The sequence below is a fragment of the Natrix helvetica genome, assembly GCF_964273705.1.
Source record: "Natrix helvetica genome assembly, chromosome: 4".
NCBI lineage: Eukaryota > Metazoa > Chordata > Lepidosauria > Squamata > Natricidae > Natrix > Natrix helvetica.
In genome coordinates, this window is record NC_138550.1 from 122,368,721 (window position 1) to 122,389,467 (window position 20,747).

Sequence of the window (20,747 nt, forward strand, 5' to 3'; positions counted from 1 at the left end):
AAATGTTTCCCTTGATTAATTTGCTGTTACAAATTAAGCGAAGTTCTGGAGCAATAAATAACTTCCAGGGACCCTGAAGCATAACAGAGCCGAAAGTAAAAGTGAGTCACACAGCTTACCACCGACTTTCCCGCCTAGAACAGCCTTTTCGGGGGGGAGGGGGGAAAAACGCTTCCTTTCCGTGACGTCCAGGAAGGCTGCCCAATCTAACGATTGGGTGCATGTGCTGAGAGAGCCAGAGGGCGTGCACGCCTGCGCTCTGCGATGCTACATAAATGAGAGAGCGGCGTTCTTAGTTTCTGGCGGGGCGGAGATTTAATCCGTGGAAGGCTTATTAGGGCGGCGCCCCTCATAGGTGTAGCATCACCCGCAGCGGCACGTGCCACTTGTTTCCTCCCTTACGCTTCTGGTGGGGTAGGGGGTAGGGGCTGGGGATCCCCACGTGCATACCCGCGAAGGAGAAGAAAAGGGTCGGCAGCGGCGGACGCGTGACCGTGTGGTTGTTTGCCTGCGAGCTGGGGGCTCTCCTCGTGCTTTTGCCGCACCGCCAACTGCGGAGCTTTTGCTCAGCTCCCGAGCACCTTTGGCGGCTGCTATGCTGTGGAATAGCTCGGGCTGCGCCTCCAGCTCTAGTCCTGTGCCCTCCGGTGCTTTTTTCCTCCTTCATGACTACTCCTGCGCCGGTGGCGGCGGCAGCCGTCCTGGGGAGGGTCATGGCCCCTGGGCCTCCCGAGCATGCTGCTTTGGCCGCGGCTAGTGGGAAGCAGGAGCCCCGGGCAGTGCTGCCCGCTCAGAGAACGGTCCCCTCTCCCTCCTGTCCGGCGATTCCCACGGGCAGCCCTGTTAGGTTTGTCCTGAATCCCGTGGGCGCCAGGCTTCCCCTTAGCTTCGTCCCATCCTTCGCTCCTCAACCCCGAGTGCTGCCTGCCCCCATAGGAATCAAACGAGCCCCCTCGACTCCTGGGCAGCAGCTCTCCAAGTCAAGCAACATGGGTGTGAGGCAGCCAGCCCCTCCCTCGGGAGGACCCAAACCCGCACAAATGACAATACAATTGCCTGCTAATTTTCAGATCCCCCAAGGTAAGCAGCTCCCTTTTTTGGACCCTTCGTTTATGGCTCTTCTGCACCTCCCTCTATAGGCTGAGTCAAAGTTATGGTGAATTTTGAAGCTCCCGAATGATGCTAGATGCTGCGAAGTTTTTGCTCTGTCTATGAGAAGAACCTTTTTCTAGAAACCCGGATATATAAAACCATGTTGAGTAGTGCAGATATAAATTGACTTCCATGGTCAATTTCATATTTAGAAAGTTGTATTCACGATTTCTAAGTCTTTTGAAATGGGGGGGGGGGGGGAGAGAAGGCATCCAGATACTTAACATTCCTCAGTATATATGATTCAAACCAGTCTTCTGAACAGCATTACATTACTTGCCCAATTTTTATCCAAATTCTCTAAATTGTGCTTGGGACGAGATTTTCTTTTCGCACATCTTCAAAAATACCCCAAATGTATAACAACTCAGTTTTAGGGAGTTCTCAAAATTTTCTAATTGTAGTACTAAATGTTGTATCCTTATTCAGTGCAAAAAAAATATATCCACATCATACCTATCTGTTTGGTCAGTGGTCAGTGGTCACCTTTGAAATACGTGTGATATACTGAAATTTGGGGATCAGGGTCACGGTTCTCAGTGCATGTCAAAATAATCTAACCATGTTTTTTTTATTCCTAAAAGTCCAAACAATAGGAAGGTCCAGGTGTGGATTTAAGAGTTTTAGAAAGTTGAGAAAGACAGTATACTTCTAAATAAATACTCTTACCTCTTTCCCTCGTTTTCCAGGTTTAGAAATGTTCATGTAAAATTACAAGAAAAAAATTAACAGTTAAATTCTTAAATCTAAAATAAGATTTATGCATTTTAGGGCACAAGTTTCTGAAATAGACACAAATTTACTGTATATGTTTATCAAGCATTCCAAATATTTTCAAGTAAAGCATGTGCAAAACCAAAGTTTTGAGGCGATAAGTAACTTTTAAGATATGCCTTCTGTTACCTTCTTTTTTATTGCTTCTCATTTTTCCCCAAACATCAGGGTCTTTCCTTGTATTATCTATTCAAAATAAGCAGGTGTTAGATTCATTATTACCTTCCATTGTGCGACCTGGTTTTACTTCATCTAGTTTTGTATGATTTACTCTTGCTCTATGTCAACCATTTTTTCAGCACTGCAATTCAAAGGCTTCTCCCCTTTTTGAAAGTCCAGCTTTACAGCCATGTAAAGCTATAGGTTGGGCAGTACAGTGTATAACATAACTGTGAGCTAAGGAAAATAGTCTTGTTCTTGTATTAATTTTTTCTCTGTGTCTTTGCATTCAGTTGGTATTACCTCTTAACACAATCAGGGCTTTAAATTAATTGTGGTCATGTTCTCTTCTTTCACTTTCAGTAACATTTTTCACTTCTAGCCAAATCAATAGCATTATCAGGATAACTGAAATTGTTGAAGTTTCTCCCAGTATTTTTAATGCCAATTTCTATCTGGTCTATTCCAGCATTTCTCAGAATAAATTTGGTGTTACATTAAAAAAGCTGATTATACAGTCTTATTTTGATGTCATTCTGTCTCAATTCTGAACTTTCCGTTTCTTCAAACTTTATTTTAATTTTTGGTTTCCTGATCAAGAAATAAATTCACCCATGATTTTAAGGACCATCTACAATTTGTTGTAGTTTATGTGAGATAAATGTAATTGTTTGGTATACTGGTCTTTTTTTTTTGGTAGAGGATTCTAAATTGATATTTAGGTTTATTGTCATAAAATATTAATTGTAACAATTTCCAAATAAAAATCCTTTATATCCTGATTAGTAGGTTCTGGTGCAATAAGTTGATATATCTATGTTATAACAATATTTTATATTTGAAAATTAAAATCTGTTTTGAGATACCCTTGATGCTTTCCGAGTTTGGTTGTTTTATTGCAGACATTCAATTACCCAAACTAGGTAACATCATCAGTGCTAGTAGGAAGTGGGGTTTGCTTTCAGTTTATATTCTTGTCATGTCAGCATTGTTGGAAGTGGCCTTGGAGTGCTTTAGTTGGTTTGTGTGCTACACGGATGCAATTTTTTGGTAGACTTGTGTTTCTATCTTGCCTCTGCTATCCGCGTAAGGATATCTAGGAAGGGTAGTGTCTTTTTTTTTCTTCTTCCCTTGTGAATTTGATTTCTTGAAGATGTCATTGATGGTTTTGGTGTTCTCTAATCTCTAGTCCTTTTTTATTATGCTAAAGATGTCATCTACATATATGAGCCATATTTTGGATTGAATGTATAGAAGTACAGAACACATATTCTCCTATATTGATAAAATCTGTTTATCCAAATATTTCGGAATGTCTAAGCATCATAAAGATAGACTTTCCCCAGGATAATCTGTGTTCATCCTGGTCCTTAGTTCTTACAACACCATTGAAATAAATTTCATCCATCTTGCTGTTAGTTATCCTTGCATAGAATTCTTTTAGCCAACTCAAATGCAGAATTGGAATCTCAGCCTACAAATAGATCAAGAAACCAATGATGTTTAGATCTAAAACTTTTATTAGAATGGCTGTAGTAGAACCTTTCAAGTTTGATTGGGTTTCCTCCTCCTTCACCTTTTATTTTCATGTGAATTAAGTGAAAACTTAACTTTTTTTGTAAATCTTTTTAAGTATCTGCTTAAGGCATGCTTCTCTGTTGCTTTGGTAATGGATTTTCCTCTCTCTATCAAAGCTATCCTCTACTCTCTACCTAAAGGAAGATGAAGTAGGTAGAAAACAAGCATGCATACCATATTTTTTCCTACGTGGAGTTGCTCAGAAATAAGAATTGAAAGCAGAGTGTAAATGTAACCAAGATGGTTACAGATAGACTGGTGCATCTTATAGTCCCAAAAATACAATAATTTAGAATGAGAGAGTGAATGGCTCAAAGTCTCCCAGGGATCATGTCAGAATTTAAACTTGGAACTCTTGATTCACGCCTAGCACTTTAACAATATATCTTTGCAGCCATGAAAGGAAACGTGAATAACAAGTGTTGCAAGTCTGTTGAATTTTGATTTATACACGGTCATTTTTCATCTGTCACATTATTCCATTTATTTATTCCATCTGATGTTCATTTTGTTTTAAAGGAATCCATTAAAAAGTCAGCATTGTTCCTAGGACATGCATTTTAATGCACTTTTCCTAATGCATTTTTTACCAGAAGCTTATTTTGTGATTTGATACATTATACTTACAACCTTCTGTTTCTCACTTTACCGAATCAGTCAGTAAAACCAGTTTACTAGGCACCTTATCCTCAATCTCAAGAGCAGTAGTGCTGATATAACTATATTTATGAAATCTATAGGCTACTTAAATCCATTATAGCTTTGGGCATGCCTATGGAGATTCTCAATCATCCAGGTCATGGTTGTCCCAAAGGTCCTTTTTCAAGAGGCAACTGGACTTTCTTGTTTTTCTTTGAAGACATTTCGCTTCTCATCCAAGAAGCTTCTTCAGCTCTGACTGGATGGTGAGGAATGGAAGGAGTCTGCATATACCATGTTACTCAGTTTTATTGAGGACACACATAAACCTCCAAGTGGCCTCAACAACTCTCTAAAAGAATGCAAATGACCAGCTATTTGCAAAGAATATAAATCTTTCCATTCCCACCATCTGGTCAGAGCTGAAGAAGCTTCTTAGACAAGAAACAAAACATTTTAAAAGAAAAACAAAGTCCAGTTGCCTCTTTAAAAAGCACCTTTGGGACTTTGGGCATGTTAGCACCAGGGAAATCAGAAGATTCAGGCAGTTCAAATGTGTATAAAGATTTATTGTAAGCAAGCTCTCTACAAGAATCTGAACTACTAACAGTCAAGGGAAATTAGCGGAAGTTAAGAATATACAGGAATTCGCTGGACTTAGAGCTCTTGTGAGTGCGAAAGCATTCGTGTCTGATGACGCATTTCACTCCTTCCTCAGGCTCAGCCTAGTCACCTAGACCAGTGATGGGGAACCTTTTTTGGCTTGTGTGCCATAAGTGGGGGGAGTGCAGGGGGGGTCGTGTGTGGGTGCACTGCACCCATAATGCAATGTGTGACCCGCCAGTGCGCATGCGCACACTACAGGCGTGACCCCCCCCCCATTTTTGCATGCTTTTTTCACTCTTCCCAGGCTCCAGAGGCTTTATAGGAGCATGAGGAGGGCAAAAACAGCCCCCACCCCCCGGAAGCCCTCTGGAGGCTTCAGGGACCTTCAGGAGGTTACTTCCGGTTTGCTCGGAGGGTCGTTTTAAGCGCTCTGAAGGCTTCAGGGACCGTCAAGAGGCTTCCCTGAAGCCTCCGGGGCAGTCAAAATGACCCTCCGAGCAAACAGGAAGTAACCTCCTGAAGGTCCCTGAAGCCTCCAGAGGGCTTCCGGGGGTGGGGGGCTGTTTTTGCCCTCCTCATGCTCCTATAAAGCCTCTGGAGCCTGGGGAGGGCGAAAAACGGCTTTAAAAAGGGTGAACTCAGCTGGCCAGTGCGCACATGCGCACTGGCCAGCTGACAGGGTAGCGCCTCATGTGCCCTGACAAATGGCTCCACATGCCACCTGTGGCATGCGTGCCATAGGTTCGCCATCACTGTCCCAGACCTTATAAAATATAACAATAAAAACAAACTATGCATCCCTAAGAACAGGGATGTCAAACTCATGTTGTCACGGTATTGTCACATGACCTATCATGACTTTTTCCCCCTTCACTAAACCAGGCGTTGCCAGTGTGTGACGCATCCGACTTCTGGGGTGTGAGTTTGATAGCCCTACCTTAGAAGAAAAACATTTGGTAGAATGCAACCATATAATAGTCCAAAGAGTCTGTCCTTCCCTCTGACCCAACATTTGAGGGAAGAGCAAGACCCTGGGAAGCTACAGGTAGTCAGTGCTTAACAGCAGTATTTGGGACTGGTAATTCCATTATTAAGTGACTTGGTCATAAAATGCAATGTCATTTGATTGGACAAGAAGTTATTTACTGCCCATCTCAGCCACAAGGTGACTCTGGGTAGCTTACAATGTTAAAAAGAATAAAACAATGCAACAATACGTATACAACAAAGTAAACACTATAAAAATACAACTAAAGTTAAAAGATGGGGAGGACGGAGTAGGCTGAACAGGGATGAGGTAGGATCTGTTATTAACCTGTCAACCACCTCCAGCATGATCTTTGGAACTCCAGGCCAACTGGCAGAGCCAGGTCTTCAAGCCCTTGTGGAAAGTCAGGAGGGTGGGAGCCAACCTCATTCCTTGGGAGAAGATGTCCCAAAGAACAGGAGCAAATTGTTAAGAAAATGGTTATTAGGTATGATGTCATGTGAGTGCCATTTTGCATCTTCCTGCAGGCTTCCCCAGTGACTTTACTTGTTGGAAGCCAGCAGTGAAGACACAAATGGGGATCATGGGACTGTGGGACACTGCAGATGTCACAATTATGAGTTGGTTAGCAAACATCCAAATTGTGATCACATGACCATGGGAAAGTTGCAATGGCCGTCACTACAACTCTCAGTCATAAATCTTGTTCAGTGCCATCTTAACTGAACGGTCACTCTTGCTGAACAAGTGGTCATTAAAGAAGGACTACCTTGCATATGAAGCTCTAAAATGCCTAAAGCCTGTTCTGATCTCTTTTTCTGCCCGCCCACCCCCATTTTTCTTAAAGAAAACATACCTTGTAAAAATAATACAAATACTAAACAGTAGATATAATTATATATGTGTGGTTGTATTTGTAAACCAAACAAATTTTTCTCCAGTGATAGAGCTAACAAACTCTTGAAATACTTGAATGTTATATTTTATTTGTACCAGTAGGTGGCAGTGTTCTATAATCTACAATTTGATACACAATAATAAAAGTTATTTCTCAACCTTGTAAGCATAAAGTTTACATTCCTTTGTCAGTAGAAGACAAATAGGAAAAACATACCTTATATCATAGCTTATGAAGATCTTTATAACACTTAACACAGAATTACAACCCTGGTATAACATTCACTATACCACATTTGCAGACTAGAGCTTGTTTTCAAGTTTATTCAAAGTTATAATCAAAGCATTTGAACAATTTCCTTAGTAGGCAATAGTGTTTGGATTCTTTTGTTCAGGGTTTCTTTCTTGTTAAAAGTTTTTGCTAAACGTTTTCACATAAGTATAAAATAAACATGAAACTATATATAGTGAAAAAAAGACAGAAAAAATAAAAGAGAGAGTGCAGGTCACACTCAATTTTCAAACGTCTTTACAGCAGTTACAAACAAATTCATTATCTGACCTACCTCTTTAAAGTTGCAACTTGCTTTTCTTTTTCCCTTACTCAACTTATTTTAATTAGCAAATCTGTAAATCATCAGATGCATGTTTCTCCATGTTCAGCATAAAGCCCAGAAGAAGTTTCCAGTCTTTTATAAAAGTAATTCCTGTTACTGATCCAACAGGTCATTTTCACCCTTACTGCATGTTCTGCCATCTTCATGATGCTCCATTATGGATATTTCAGTATTTTTCCACCTTTATGCTTATAATAGTTCTGCTGCAGTTACCATATACAATATCGGTCTCCAGTACGTTTATATTGGCTATCCATAAATCCCAATAGGAATAATTATGGTGTCAATATTGCTCTTTAAAAATCTTGGTATAATTGTATATATTTGAAAAGGGCTTTTTTTGCAAGCCCTTCCACCATAACTCATTTTCAGTAGTGAATAGAAGTACTTTTATGTATCTTTGATAAAGTCCGATCATGTGCCATCATATCATTTCATAAAAGTTCCTTCTTAAATTGTAATGCAATGTGAATTTCAGTGTTTTTATCTACATTCCCTCTCATTTGTATGTTACAGCCAAAATTATTACCCATTTTATCATGCATCCCATCACTTATTTTGTTTCAAATCTCTGCAAAAGTGTATACATTTTAGCAATAACGTTTATCGTTTGTAGATACCAGTAATACAATTTCAAATTCTGCTTTATGTTCAATCCCAGTCTCCTATTTACTTATATTAAATGTCTCTTAATTATTTAGATGAAAACCATTGAAAATTAAATCTTTTTTCAGTCAGTTGTTCTTTTGATTCCATCTTAAGTTTTCCATCTTCTTGTACTAACAACTTCTGATATGTTAACAATTTGTCTTCCCATTGTTTCTTTTTCTTATAAAATCCTTATTGTGCTCAAACCATTGAGGTATTTTTGCGCACAGCCTGGGTTTATCTATATACCATACCCTTAAAATAGCACTGTTTCTCTCCCCCCCACCACTTAGTATATAGTATGTGAAATTACACTTGACAAGAAGTAAGATTCCATTTCCACCATCCTCCCCCCATTGCAATATCCCAATTGATCTATACTATTCAGTAAACTATTGCCACAAAAAAAATATTTTTAATTTTCAAAACAAACATAAAGAGCCTTCTTCTTTACATACTGTAGAAAGTGTATCCGTTGGTTACAAAAAGCTTTCGTGCATCTCTTGCACCGTCATCAAGTTTAGTTCATATTAACTCTGGTATTTTAACTCAGGTGTTTATACATATTACCATCATCATACCTCCACTTTTATTTGACTATAATTATTTAAACGTCCATCATAAAATATACCAAAATTTAGTACATAACCACATACTGGCATTTCATTTACTATTTCTAAAATCCTCCATTAGCATTGAATTCTTATGTCCTATTCTAGCTAAACATCCGTAATATTTAATCACAAAATTTTCTAATCCGCCTTTCCAAATCACTGTTTACAATTTGCATTCAGTTTCCTTATATTATACCCATGCATATATATGAATTATTATCATTATCCTTTCTTTATTTGGCTATATCTTATAACATTTTCCCCCTAATAATCAAAACTTAACTATGTCTAATTTAATTCTTTTTTATTGTTATTATTATTATTAACCTTTATATATAATCCAAAAGGATTTCTAGCCTTTCCTTCATGGTTATCATTCAATATTCATATCCAGTTATTGCTTATCATAACACTACACATTGTATACATTATTATCATTATCAATTTTTTATTTGACTATACCTATTATCATTAAATTTCACTAACTTTAGCTAGTTTGAATTATACTCTTCCATCTATCAACCTGTATCTTTCCAATAACAAAACACTCTCATATCTTCTGCCATTTGTGGAACTAGTCTTCTAAACATCTTCTTAATCCGATCTATATGGACATCTCTTAGCAACTCCTTGCTTGTAAAATCTCTCATGTACTCTTGATGCCCTCTTTCTGTTTCCTTGTTCAGTTTGTCTTTGATTGTCAGCTGTGTTATCAATTTTTTTGCCAATAAGATTTCATAGATCATAGGTTCTTTAATTTTCTCTTCTTTTTCTATATCTTGCCCTTTGGAATAAATCTCCTCTCCATTTAATTCCTCTTTCGATATTCCATTCTTTCTTTTTTCAAAAATAGACCAATTGCCATAGATGTCAACCAGTTTAATCTCTTTATATTCATCTTGCACTTCGGTTTTTTGAGTTTCAATCACCTCATTTTGCATTTGATAAGCATCCTCGATTTTACATCATATTTTGTTATTAGATGTTCTGAGTAATTCAGTTTTCTTTCCATTCTCTCATCTATATTTAATAATTTTTGCAATTCTTCAAATATTCCTTGCAAGTTTAAAGCTTCTACACTCTCCTGAGATGCCATATTATCATACACAGCTGTTCTTGCTTGGAAGGTCAACAAGATTAAAGCATAATCACAAAGACCGTTGTTTTCACTTTGAGTGCACTTCAAAGGGGCATCTGACCCCCCTTCCTGTCATTCTGTAGCAAGCCGCAAGTCTAAACAAAGAAAGTTCCGCCTGAATACACAAACTCCATTCAAGAAAACCTCCCAGCATTCGAGCAGTGCAGCGCTGTTAAAAAGTTTCTTTTTTGTAACTATTTTGAATTTCAAATTGAAAAAAGTAATCTGATCTTTAAATGAGTTTTTCTAATGAATTAGAAAAGTATCCCCAACAATGAGAGGAGAAAACTTTGTTCTATAGATCACGGAGAGTCACAAAGAAAAGGTAGAAGAAGACTTGATCCATCCATTTTAAAAAGCTTGTAGAGATTCCGTCCATGTAGAAAGCATTTAAAAAAAAGAGATAACCACTGTCCAAAACCATTCCAAATTTCATTTCGCCACTTAAATCTTCTATTCTTCAATTTAAATTAATTTTTAAGTTTTTATAGGCAGACTCTCTTAAAACAATAAAAATTCCTCACCAGCTGGAAACACTTTCTATTTCCATATCCTCCGTTTTGGATCCGCCCCGACTTCGTCAGCCTTGGCTGGATTTTTTGTCGCCGGCTTGAAGAACTTCTCTTGCTTCTTTCAGGGATTTTGTGATATCCCCAAAATCAGCAAGACGTATTCTTCCTGTTCACCGTCTCTTCGCGATGATTTAGGTCCATTGGACCACCCAGTGACAAAAGTATTGGCTGTGGTCTCAGAGCATTGAGACCACACAACCATATTGTCGTGACGCTGGCCCCGCCTCCCCACTATTCAGTAAACTATTAATGCAAATTAATGTAAAAGTAACTGTGTGTTTTGAGTACAGCACAGACTACCTTTTTAAATCTGTTGTTTTAGTGTCAATAAAGGCCAACATTCATATATGAACCATTTTTATGTTGCATTAAAATTAGAAATAACCCGAGTTGACAAGCTTGATCATACTTAAAGTATAAGGCTCTTGGGACTTTTCTAACTGTGAAGAACTGTGAGCAAATTAATTCTGAATTTGCTTGTTGCTTAAATATGCTTGATGGTTTTTTTGTGAAGTGAAAATATTAGGCACATTTATTGTAACTAGCTGTGAATCTGCAAAAAGTGTAGTAATCTACAATTTATAGATCTATAATTTTAAAAGGATCCTAGAGAAATATGCTGCACTATTGCACAGAAGTACTAAAACATTGGAGTATTTCTTATCTTAACATAACTTCTGGCCTAAATACAATAAAGGATGGTATTTCTTTCACTTTGTTTACATTTCCCTAAGCTCAAAATAAATATTCATTATTTGGTAAGGATGGATAGTGGGAGATCTGACATTGTTTTCTCTTGCAGGAATGATTCTAGTCAGAAGTAATACCGGTCAATTAATGTTGATATCACAACAAGCATTATTGCAAGCTCAGAGCCAGACCTCAAATAATACCAGTGTAAAATGCTCAGTACCTCCAACTGCACCTACCATCAAAATTCAGCCTGAACAGGTAATACCATACCAGGAATTCTTTTAATGTTCCTACTATTCTTGGTGCCTATAAGAATTAGATAGTATGAGTTTAGGTTTCGTCAGTATGACTCCTAACAGTGTCCATCAGTCTTCCTATTCTGATTCTATACGTATTCCTTTAAAATAAGAAAAATGAGTTTTTGCCATTATTGACCTCTGCAGAAATGTTTTAAGACTCTCATACTGGACCCATAAATATCCTTAGAGAATAAAGAGAATTGTTCAAAAATGCTTTATTTGAAAATTGACCTAGCACTCCAAATATGATTAAGCAGTGGGAATCAATTTTCCCAGCTCGAGCTGTAGTAAATTGGTGTGTTGTGACTGCCTTTATCCTCCATAGCAGCCTAGAATACTTTCAAAATATGTGTGTGTCCCCCTCCCCCACAAAGTTGCTGGCTTTTTTGCTGTTATGGTGCATCTTTGTGGATATGGAATTGCAAGGCCCTTAGAATTAATCTGCTGTAGGATTGCTTTTGCTTTTGCTAGTACAATTTGTCTAGAAGTAAGAAAGTGCAACGGAAGCATTTTTTCACAGTTACTGCCGCCGTTACTGTTTTCACATGATAAATATTTGCAGTTTTAAAAATATTTTCTTGCATATAAGGCAGCATGAATGTGTATTTGAATAATCAGTCATAAATGCAACTTAACTCTGCTGTAATCTTTTATATTTACTCCGAATGCTACAACATTTGTAATAACAGTCAAAGACATTTACAACTTACACAAAAATAGAAAAAAATTGTGGCATTTGTATGCCAAAGCAGATAATTTATTTCCAGTTAGTAAGGAACTTTCATTGACTACTAGCTGGAAAGTGATTTCTTTTTTCCCATTGCATCTGTTTCTTTATTTTATTGAAAGAGTTCTGGAACTCAGGTACTTAAAGTACTAACGGCTCCTGTTAAAACGCTGTCTTGGGCAACTCATTCTATTACTTCTACTGTTAAGAAGCCTGCTGTAAGTCAGGTGTGGTTTGCATTCTGTTTTCTGGTTTTTAGTTTTCTAGCTAATATTTTTATTACAGTGGTTTACAAATCTAAAAAAAAAACACCTGTGGTTTTAAAATATAGCAGTTCCAGGTTAATTTTAGACTTGCATGCCAAATGTGTCTTTCTACACTGCAAACAGCCTATATAAATTATTGCTGATCAATATTGCTGAACACTATAGGAAGTAGCAATTCTAAGTTTCTAGTGACATGTGCAGCAATAAGATGATCAACCTCATCAGGTGTTATAGATCTGTGATTGCGAACTTATGGCACGTGTGTCAGAAGTGGCACTCAGAGCCCTCTCTGTGGGCACATGCGCCGTCGCCAGCTGCTCTTCTGGTTCTCAGAATGCACATACGCAAAGCCAGCTGGTCTTTCCGGGCACCAGAATGCTGGAAAACGGCCCGAAATCCAGCCCAAAAACGGGCATATGTGTGCCGGCCAGCTGGTCTTCGGGTTTCCGGTGCTCCAGCACGCACATACGTGTGCCAGAAACCCTAAGACTGGCTGGCACATGCATGCACACCAATGTTTCCTCTAAGCTGCGCGGCCACGCATGTAACAAGAATACTCCACACAGCAGTTTCCAACTGCCGCGCAATGTTTTTTAATGTCTTACAATATGACTTAAAATATTCCCCCTCCCTCCGTCCTCTCTCTGCACCAAACTCTCTCCTCCAGCGGGTGAAGTCAAGGAAGACTCTGCCCAGAGACCAATGACGCTGCAGAAGGGAGAATTCCCATTGGTCCTCTGGGGCTTCGTCGGTTCCTGGGGAAACACAATTCGCTGGTTGTAGCCTGCATTTCTCTGCACATCCCACGTTTCTCAGGCATTGCGTTGTCTGAAGCCCCGTTCTGGGCTCGGCAGCCTTTCTGCAATCCCTTCGCTTTGCGGAGAGAGGGAAGCAGTGTACAGTTGGACTGCCTGAGCCAAAGGGACCCATGGGATCTTGAGACTTGATTTTTGAGCAGTACCAATCAATTTCACACTTTCCTTTCCCTTTCTGTCCTTCTTCTATCTTCCTTTCCTTTTCCTTTCCTTTCTCTTTTCCTTTCCTTTCTCTTTTCCTTTCCTTTCCTTATTTCCTTTTCCCTTCCCTTCCTTCTTCATCCTTTCCTTTTCTTCTTTCCCATTTCCTTTCCTTTCCCTCCCCCTCCCTTCCCTTCCTTCCTGGGGGTCTGAGGGAGAGGGAGGGGACCCTTTTCCTCCTTGCCCCCCTCCCCAATATCTGCTCTGATGGCAATTATGGCTAAAAAAAATTCAGGTGCTCAGGCATGAAAATGTGCTGCTCAAACACTATACTTTTCTGCACACCCTGAAAAAAAATTAGAGGGAACATTGATGCACACCGGTCAGCTGGTCTTTGGGTTTCCGGTGCATGCACGTTCCACTTTGGGCACCCAGTGCTGAAAAGGTTCGCCATCATTGTTATAGATTCTCTGCTTCTCAGAGCTAATAAAGTTTGTAACTTTTTTTGTAGTAACCATGGCTTTAGGTGTCCTGTCTTCATATTTGTCTTTGATTTGAGCAAAATGAAACTGGCTCCTTCTTGCTTGCTATAAGAATTGGATAACCCAAACGTAAGAAGGCCCTTGTTTTCTTCTGCCTGGAGTCCTTTTACAAGCCATCAGACTGCTAGTCAACCTCCTTCTAGAATAATAAAGTAAGCATTTAGCATGATACGGATGCTATGCAAGGATTGAATCAAATAAGGGTATACAATTTGGGAAGCGAGGGATCAATAGCACAATCGGCCACTTAAGTCATGTCTAGCTATGGTTTCTTGCTGACCGTCAGTGTGAATCAGTATCCCAGGTACTTTTGCAGTGGCCGCCCTGCTGACTGTTAGTAATTTTGTGAATTGAAAAAGAAAAGCAAAACTTTTCTTTTGTTAGCTCGATTACCCTATGGTGATATGATTGTGTCCATAATGTAAAAGTTGAGAAAAGACCAAGACCCTGTATGGAGTCAGCAACTTTTGCATCTCATTTGGAAACCAAGGACCCAGAGTATGGAGGAAGAATGGAGAGGCCAATCAAGCACAGTAATCCCACGGTCATTGAACCAGTTTTTGGTGCTTTTGGCAACAGTTGCTCTCATGAGAAAAGAGGACTTTGGACCAAGGAGCAACAGGACTTTGGACCACTGTGCTTCATTAAGACCAGGGTCAACGCAGCTGTCTACCTGTCTAGGAGATTTTGGAGCACTTCATGCTTCCTTCCACAGACGAGCTTTATGGGGATGCTGACTTCATTTTCCAGCTGCCCACACTGGCAAAAACACCAAAACCTGGTTCAATGACTGTGGGATTATTGTGCTTCATTGGCCAGCAAACTCGTCTACCTGAACTCCATAGAGAATCTATGGGGCATTGTCAAGAGAAAGATGAGAGACATGAGACTGAACAATACAGAAGAGCTGAAGCACCCTGGTCTTCCATAACACCTCAGCAGTGCCACAGGCTGATAGCTTCCATGCCACACTGCATTGAGGCAGTAATTGCTGCAAAAGGGGCCCAAACCAAGTACTGAGTACATATGCGTGCTTATACTTTTCAGAGGTCCGATATTGTTCTACGTATAATCCTTGTTTTATTGATTACATGTAATATTCTAATTTTCTGAGATGGTGGATTTGGGGTTTTCATGAGCTGTACACCATAATCATCACAATTATGACAAATCACGGCTTGAACTACCTTGCTTTGCATATAATGAGTCTTATCTCATATATTAGTTTCACCTTTTAAGTTGCATTACTGAAATAAATGAACTTTTGCACGATATTCTAATTTTTCGAGTTTCACCTGTACCTACAAAGGCCAAGCTGTGAGACATTAATCATCAATTATTTCCCTCTTTGGGCTTGAATAATGCACAGAGTTCTGATTTAGACAAATAAAGATATGATAAAGCATGAGTACAGATTGCAGCAGAAATTCTCTAGTTGAATTCAGTTTAACCCAAGGGCTTCGTTTAGGTAATTGGACTTCCCTTAACCAGATCATATCTTTGCATGCCATGCAAATGAGCTTTCTGTATGAAAGTCTGGAAAAGGAGTTGCCCAAAGGAAAAAAAAAAGATAGGGTAGAGGAACTTGGATGTAGAAAAGAAAAGCTAATGCTAGTCATTTTCTTCCTTTTCTTTTAGAACTCATCCAGAAATTTTGAAAACAAAATATCATCTAATAATTTTTCTTTTAAAAAAATATTACTATCCAAATAACATAAATTAGTCCCGTAAAAAGACTGACTTAAACATCAATCTAGTATCCTCAATTTAGTTTTAATTAATGTGTGTCAGAATTAGTGTGGTTGCTAAACCATTGCTAAATGCAGAAAGAAGGAGTCTTCTGAATCTTCTGAATCTTTCCCAGGGTGATAACGAAGCTTGGTTACTCTTGCAGAGTACAAATAGTCCTCAACAGTCCAACCCAAAACTTCTATTGCAAACAAGACAGGTTTTTAAAATTATTTTTTAAAACACGAGTAATACAAAAGTTACGTATACACCTGAATATAAAAATATATTTCTTCATCTATAACAACTAAAAGATATACAGTATATTCCAGTTGTGCCCTTATACCAGGGGTGTCCAAACTTGGGAACTTTAAGACTTGTGGACTTCAACTCCCAGCCATGCTGGCTGGGAATTCTGGGAATTGAAGTCCACAAGTCTTAAAGTTCCCAAGTTTGGACACCCCTGTTGTAGAGCAAGCCAGAGATTTATTTTTCAAAGACATTTCAGTCTGATTGGCAGTCAGTGGTGGTTAAAGGAAGTATCCCCACTGGCGTCATTGGCATAGCACTAAGGAACTTCTTCAAATCCCCTTGGATACTTTAGAAAATTCAGGCTTAGTAAATAGCCCTCCTCTCTCTGGTAACTCCACTTCATTTGCTGTCCTTTTCCTCCACTACTGCTGGCCATACTATGACTTAATATTTCCAGAAATTACATTTCATAGAATACCATGCTGGCTGGGGAATTCTAGGAGTTGAAGTCCACAAGTCTTAAAGTTCCCAAGTTTGGACACCCCTCCCTTATACTCTCCAAAACAACATATATTGAGTAGATTTATTCCCTTTGCCTTCCACCAACACTGATTGTCCAAACAACACTGTTGTTAATGGATTTTTGCCCCACTTTACAACCTTTCTTGCCACAGTTGTTAAGTGAATCATTGCAGTTAAGTTAGTAACATGGTTGTTAAGTGAATCTGACTTCCCCATTGACTTTGCTTGTCAGAAGGTCGCAAAAGCCCAGGAGACTGCACCGTCATAAATATGAGTCACTTGCCAAGCATCTGAATTTTGCTTTATGTGACCATGAGGAACGGTCGTAAGTCTGAAAAAGTCATGTCACATTTTTCAGTGCCATTGTAAGTTTGAACGGTCACTAAACGAACTATTGTTAAGTCGAAGACTTCCTGTAAACCCCTCTTGAATACCTAATTTAATATATAGTTCTTTTAAGAGGTCGTACATCAGTCAGAGGAAAATTCACTCTCATGGAAATAAGCTTTGTTATGAAGCAACATCTCTGTTGGTCCTGCCAGGAGTGTTGCAAGTAACTTTTATGTTGAATGTCTTTCAGTCTGTAGCATCACCAAATATTATAGGCTCAACAGCAAAGTCATTGGTTGCTGGATCATCAGCAAAGCCTCCTGTTTCTGACTCCCCCATGTTGGCTTTCACTTCAAAACCAGTTGCTGATACAGATGACCCCAAAGTCACCCAGCCCTTCAGTTATACAGTAAGTACAAAATAGGCTAGCACTGCAGAAATAGTAATTTCCTAACCGTTTGATCTAAATCCAAGTCTTATTTTCTTGTCAGGAAATGCTGGAAAACGTGAGAAAGTGCAAAAACTTCCTTGCAACACTAATAAAGCTGGCCTCCAGTGGACCTCAAGCACCTCAGATGGGGAAGAATGTGAAGCATCTGGTTCAAAGGCTGTTGGTAAAAGCTCATCTGCAACTACTCCTGTCCTGATTCTGAATGTCTTTGCCCAGGAATGTTTCTGGTGGGACTTCATCTGTGTAGAAGGTTGCAGTTCGAAGCTGCTTAGTTGGAGTTTCCAAACTTCCTGCCCATTGTAACATATCTGTATCTTCTAGTCTAGGGGTGTCAAACTCTCAGCCTGCAGGCCAGATGCGCCCTTCACTGGCGAATCCCCCATCCCCGTTTAAGTGAAGGGGGGGTCACGATATGTCACGTGACGACAACCTGACACTGAGTTTGACACTCCTGTTCTAGTCCTTACACGTGCAGTATCAAGCAGAGTTATATAATGTAGCCCTGTTGGCATCTTCATGGCCTCTAGGAGAAGCCATAAAGACATTACAGCAATGTTGTGTTTAATCATACTGTTATCACACAAATGAAATCAATCATGTGCTTGCAACATTGGTATCATTCATATAATGGTGCTGTATGTTGTCATTTCATCACAGAAAATCTCTGTTTATTTGGGCAGTGTTGAGTCACTGCTCAAAGAAAGTGCAACTGCTCCCTAACCATGCAGCTCAATACTTCTCAACTGATACTAGCTGTGAAAGCTTACACGAGTACCGTATTTTTCACAGTATCAGACAGACAGACAGACACACACACACACACACACCAAAAGACGGTGAAAAATTTGGGTGCATCTTATACTCCAAATATAGCCACGCCCACTTGCCCCCCCCCCCTTTGGTCTCCAGGCGCCGTGTTTTAGATCTGTTCCAGGCTGCAGGGATTGCCGCGGACCATAGCCCCATGCATTTTTGGTCTCTATGCCTCGCGTTTTCAGCCTCTGAAAGCTCTGTTTGAGACCCATTCAAGGCAGTGGGGATTGCTTGAGCACATCGCTGTCAATTGCCGCCTCCGCCCATTGCGTTTTCGGGCTCTGCGTGGCCCGTTTTTGGCCTCTGCATGTTGCGTTTTCAGGCTGTGATCGGCAGCGATGTGCTTTGGCGATCCCTGCAGCCTTGAACAGGTCTCAAACGGAGGCTGAAAACGCGAGGTGCGGAAGCCAAAATGGAACCCAGAACAGCTGCTGCCTTGACTTACCGCTTCCACGCTTCGCCTGCTTTACTCATTGGAGCGCCCTGCGATGATCAACTGTGTTTTTGAAGCTGCACATCAGCTCCATTGAGGCGCATGCGTGCATGCTCACAACCAGCGAGCTAATGTGTTGAAGCTGACCAGGCTGTTTGCTAAGGACGCTAGCCAGATGAGTACCGATGGATGCTGGTAGGCAAAGGCAGATTTACCCCCCCCCCTTATTTTCCTCCCCCAAAACTAAGGTGCATCTTATATTCCAGAGTGTCTTATGCTCCAAAAAATACAGTCTGTTATGTACTTATTTTTGTGAACATTTATAGGGAGCTAATTTTATAAATAACTCTAGGAAGCTAACAACATCACATTATTAGAAGGAAGGGGTGGTTTTGCATCTATACACTAATTGCCTTCGGGTGCCATTTCTGTAGGTTACTTTTACTTCTGCTTGGGGAAGTCAAATCATATTAAAACTTAGCAGTGTTGCTTTCGGGGGTGGGGGAAGGGGGGGTGAATCCGTGTTTTTGCTATGTCCAACATTAGATTTGCTGCATGATAAGAGAAGAATTTACCTTAAATACAAAAACTTGCTCTTACACTTGCAAGTATGTTCAGTAAGCTTGGAGTAAATAGCTTAAAGCCTGGCTCTGCTATAATTTTGTGTCATTTTGTAAGATGATTCCAGAATAGAGACACTGTGTGAAAGAACACCCTATGCTCACATTTTTATTCTAGTATAGTGGGCCAGATTAAATACTGACTTTTAGTTCTAGTAATCTCTGTTATACCGTATTTTTCGGCGTATAAGACGCACCTTTTCCCCCCAAAAAAGGAAGGTGAAAATCTGAGTGCGTCTCATACACTGAATTCAGCATTTTTGGCCTCCCGAAATGCCACTCCCTTCACAAAAATGGATGTGCAGAGGGTTTGGGAGGCCTGCAAAGTGCTCCTAGGGGCTGGAGAGGGCACAAAAACGAGGGGCAAATGCCCTGTTTTTTGTTCGTTTTTGCCTCCCTCCAGCCCCCAGTAGCACTTTATAAGGCTCCCAAAACATATCCATGCCCATTTTTTTTTTGCCAAAAAACAGGCCAGTTTTGCCATTTTTTGCTTGATTTTCCTGCCCCCCCAACCCCCAGGAGCACTTTGCAGACCTCTCAAACTCTCTACTTGCCCCATTTTTAATAAAAAAACAAGGCATGCAGAGCATTTGGGAGGCCTACAGAGTACAAAAACTTTTTTAAAAATTTACCTCTTCAAAATCTTGGTGTGTCTTATACCACCTTTATTATTTTTATAAATTCAAAAGTGCAAAAATACCTAATATCCCTTCCTCATTATATTTTTCTTCACAACAGTAACCCTATGGGGGTGAATTGGGTAAAGAGAGAGTGATTGACCCAAACTCACCCAGCTTGCTATCATTCATGGTATGATTTTAAGTATGGGAGTGAGAAAAAAAGGAACGAATCACATGCAAGTGGAAGAAAGGATGCAAAACTATAGATCAGTGATGGCGAACCTGTGGCACGCGGAGCCATTTGTCAGGGCACGCAAGGCGCTGCCCTGTCAGCTGGGCAGCGCACATCCAGCTGAGTTCACCGTTTTTAAAAGCCATTTTTCGCCCTCCCCAGGCTCCAGAGGCTTTATAGGAGCCTGGGGAGGGCGAAAAGACACCCCCCCCGGAGGCCCTCCAGAGGGTTGTTTTAAATGTTCTGAAGGCTTCAGGGACCGTCCGGAGGCTTCCCTGATGCCTTTGGGGCGCTTAAAACGACCCTCTGAGCAAACCAGAAGTGACTTCCATGTTTGCTCAGAGGATCATTTTAAGCGTTCCGAAGGCTTCAGGGACCATCCGGAGGCTTCCCTGACGCCTTCGGAGCACTTAAAATGACCCTCCGAGCAAACCGGAAGTGACTTCCGTGTTTGCTCAGAGGATCATTTTAAGCGTTCCGAAGGCTTCAGGGACCGTCCGGAGGCTTCCCTGACGCCTTCAGGGTGCTTAAAACAACCCTCCGAGCAAACCGGAAGTCACTTCCGGTTTGCTCGGAGGGTCGTTTTAAGCGTTCCGAAGGCTTCAGGGAAGCCTCCGGACGATCCCTGAAGCCTCCGGGGGGGGGCGGGGGAGGCTCTTTTTGCCCTCCCCAGGCTCCTATAAAGCCTCTGGAGCCTGGGGAGGGCGAAAAAAGCATGTAAAAATGGGGGGTCGCACCTGTGGTGCACGCATGTGCACTGGGGGGTCGCGCATTGCATTATGGGTGCGGCACGCCCGCACACGACCCCCCTGCGCTCCCCCCACTTGTGGCACACGAGCCAAAAAAGGTTCGTCATCGCTGGTATAGATGGTCCTCGATTT

General features: G+C 40.5%; 1 protein-coding gene across 1 annotated transcript in view; it reads left to right on the plus strand.

Moving 5' to 3' along the window:
- Window positions 1–303: 303 nt before the first annotated feature.
- TAF4B (TATA-box binding protein associated factor 4b) overlaps window positions 304–20,747 on the plus strand; it is a 76,550-nt gene continuing 56,106 nt past the window's right edge. Inside the window, exons 1-4 of the mRNA XM_081950998.1 lie at window positions 304–1,080; window positions 11,185–11,333; window positions 16,948–17,106; window positions 17,189–17,311. Of these exons, the coding sequence (XP_081807124.1) occupies window positions 666–1,080; window positions 11,185–11,333; window positions 16,948–17,106; window positions 17,189–17,311 (846 nt within the window). The 5' untranslated portion in view covers window positions 304–665. The remainder of the gene's footprint in view (window positions 1,081–11,184; window positions 11,334–16,947; window positions 17,107–17,188; window positions 17,312–20,747) is intronic.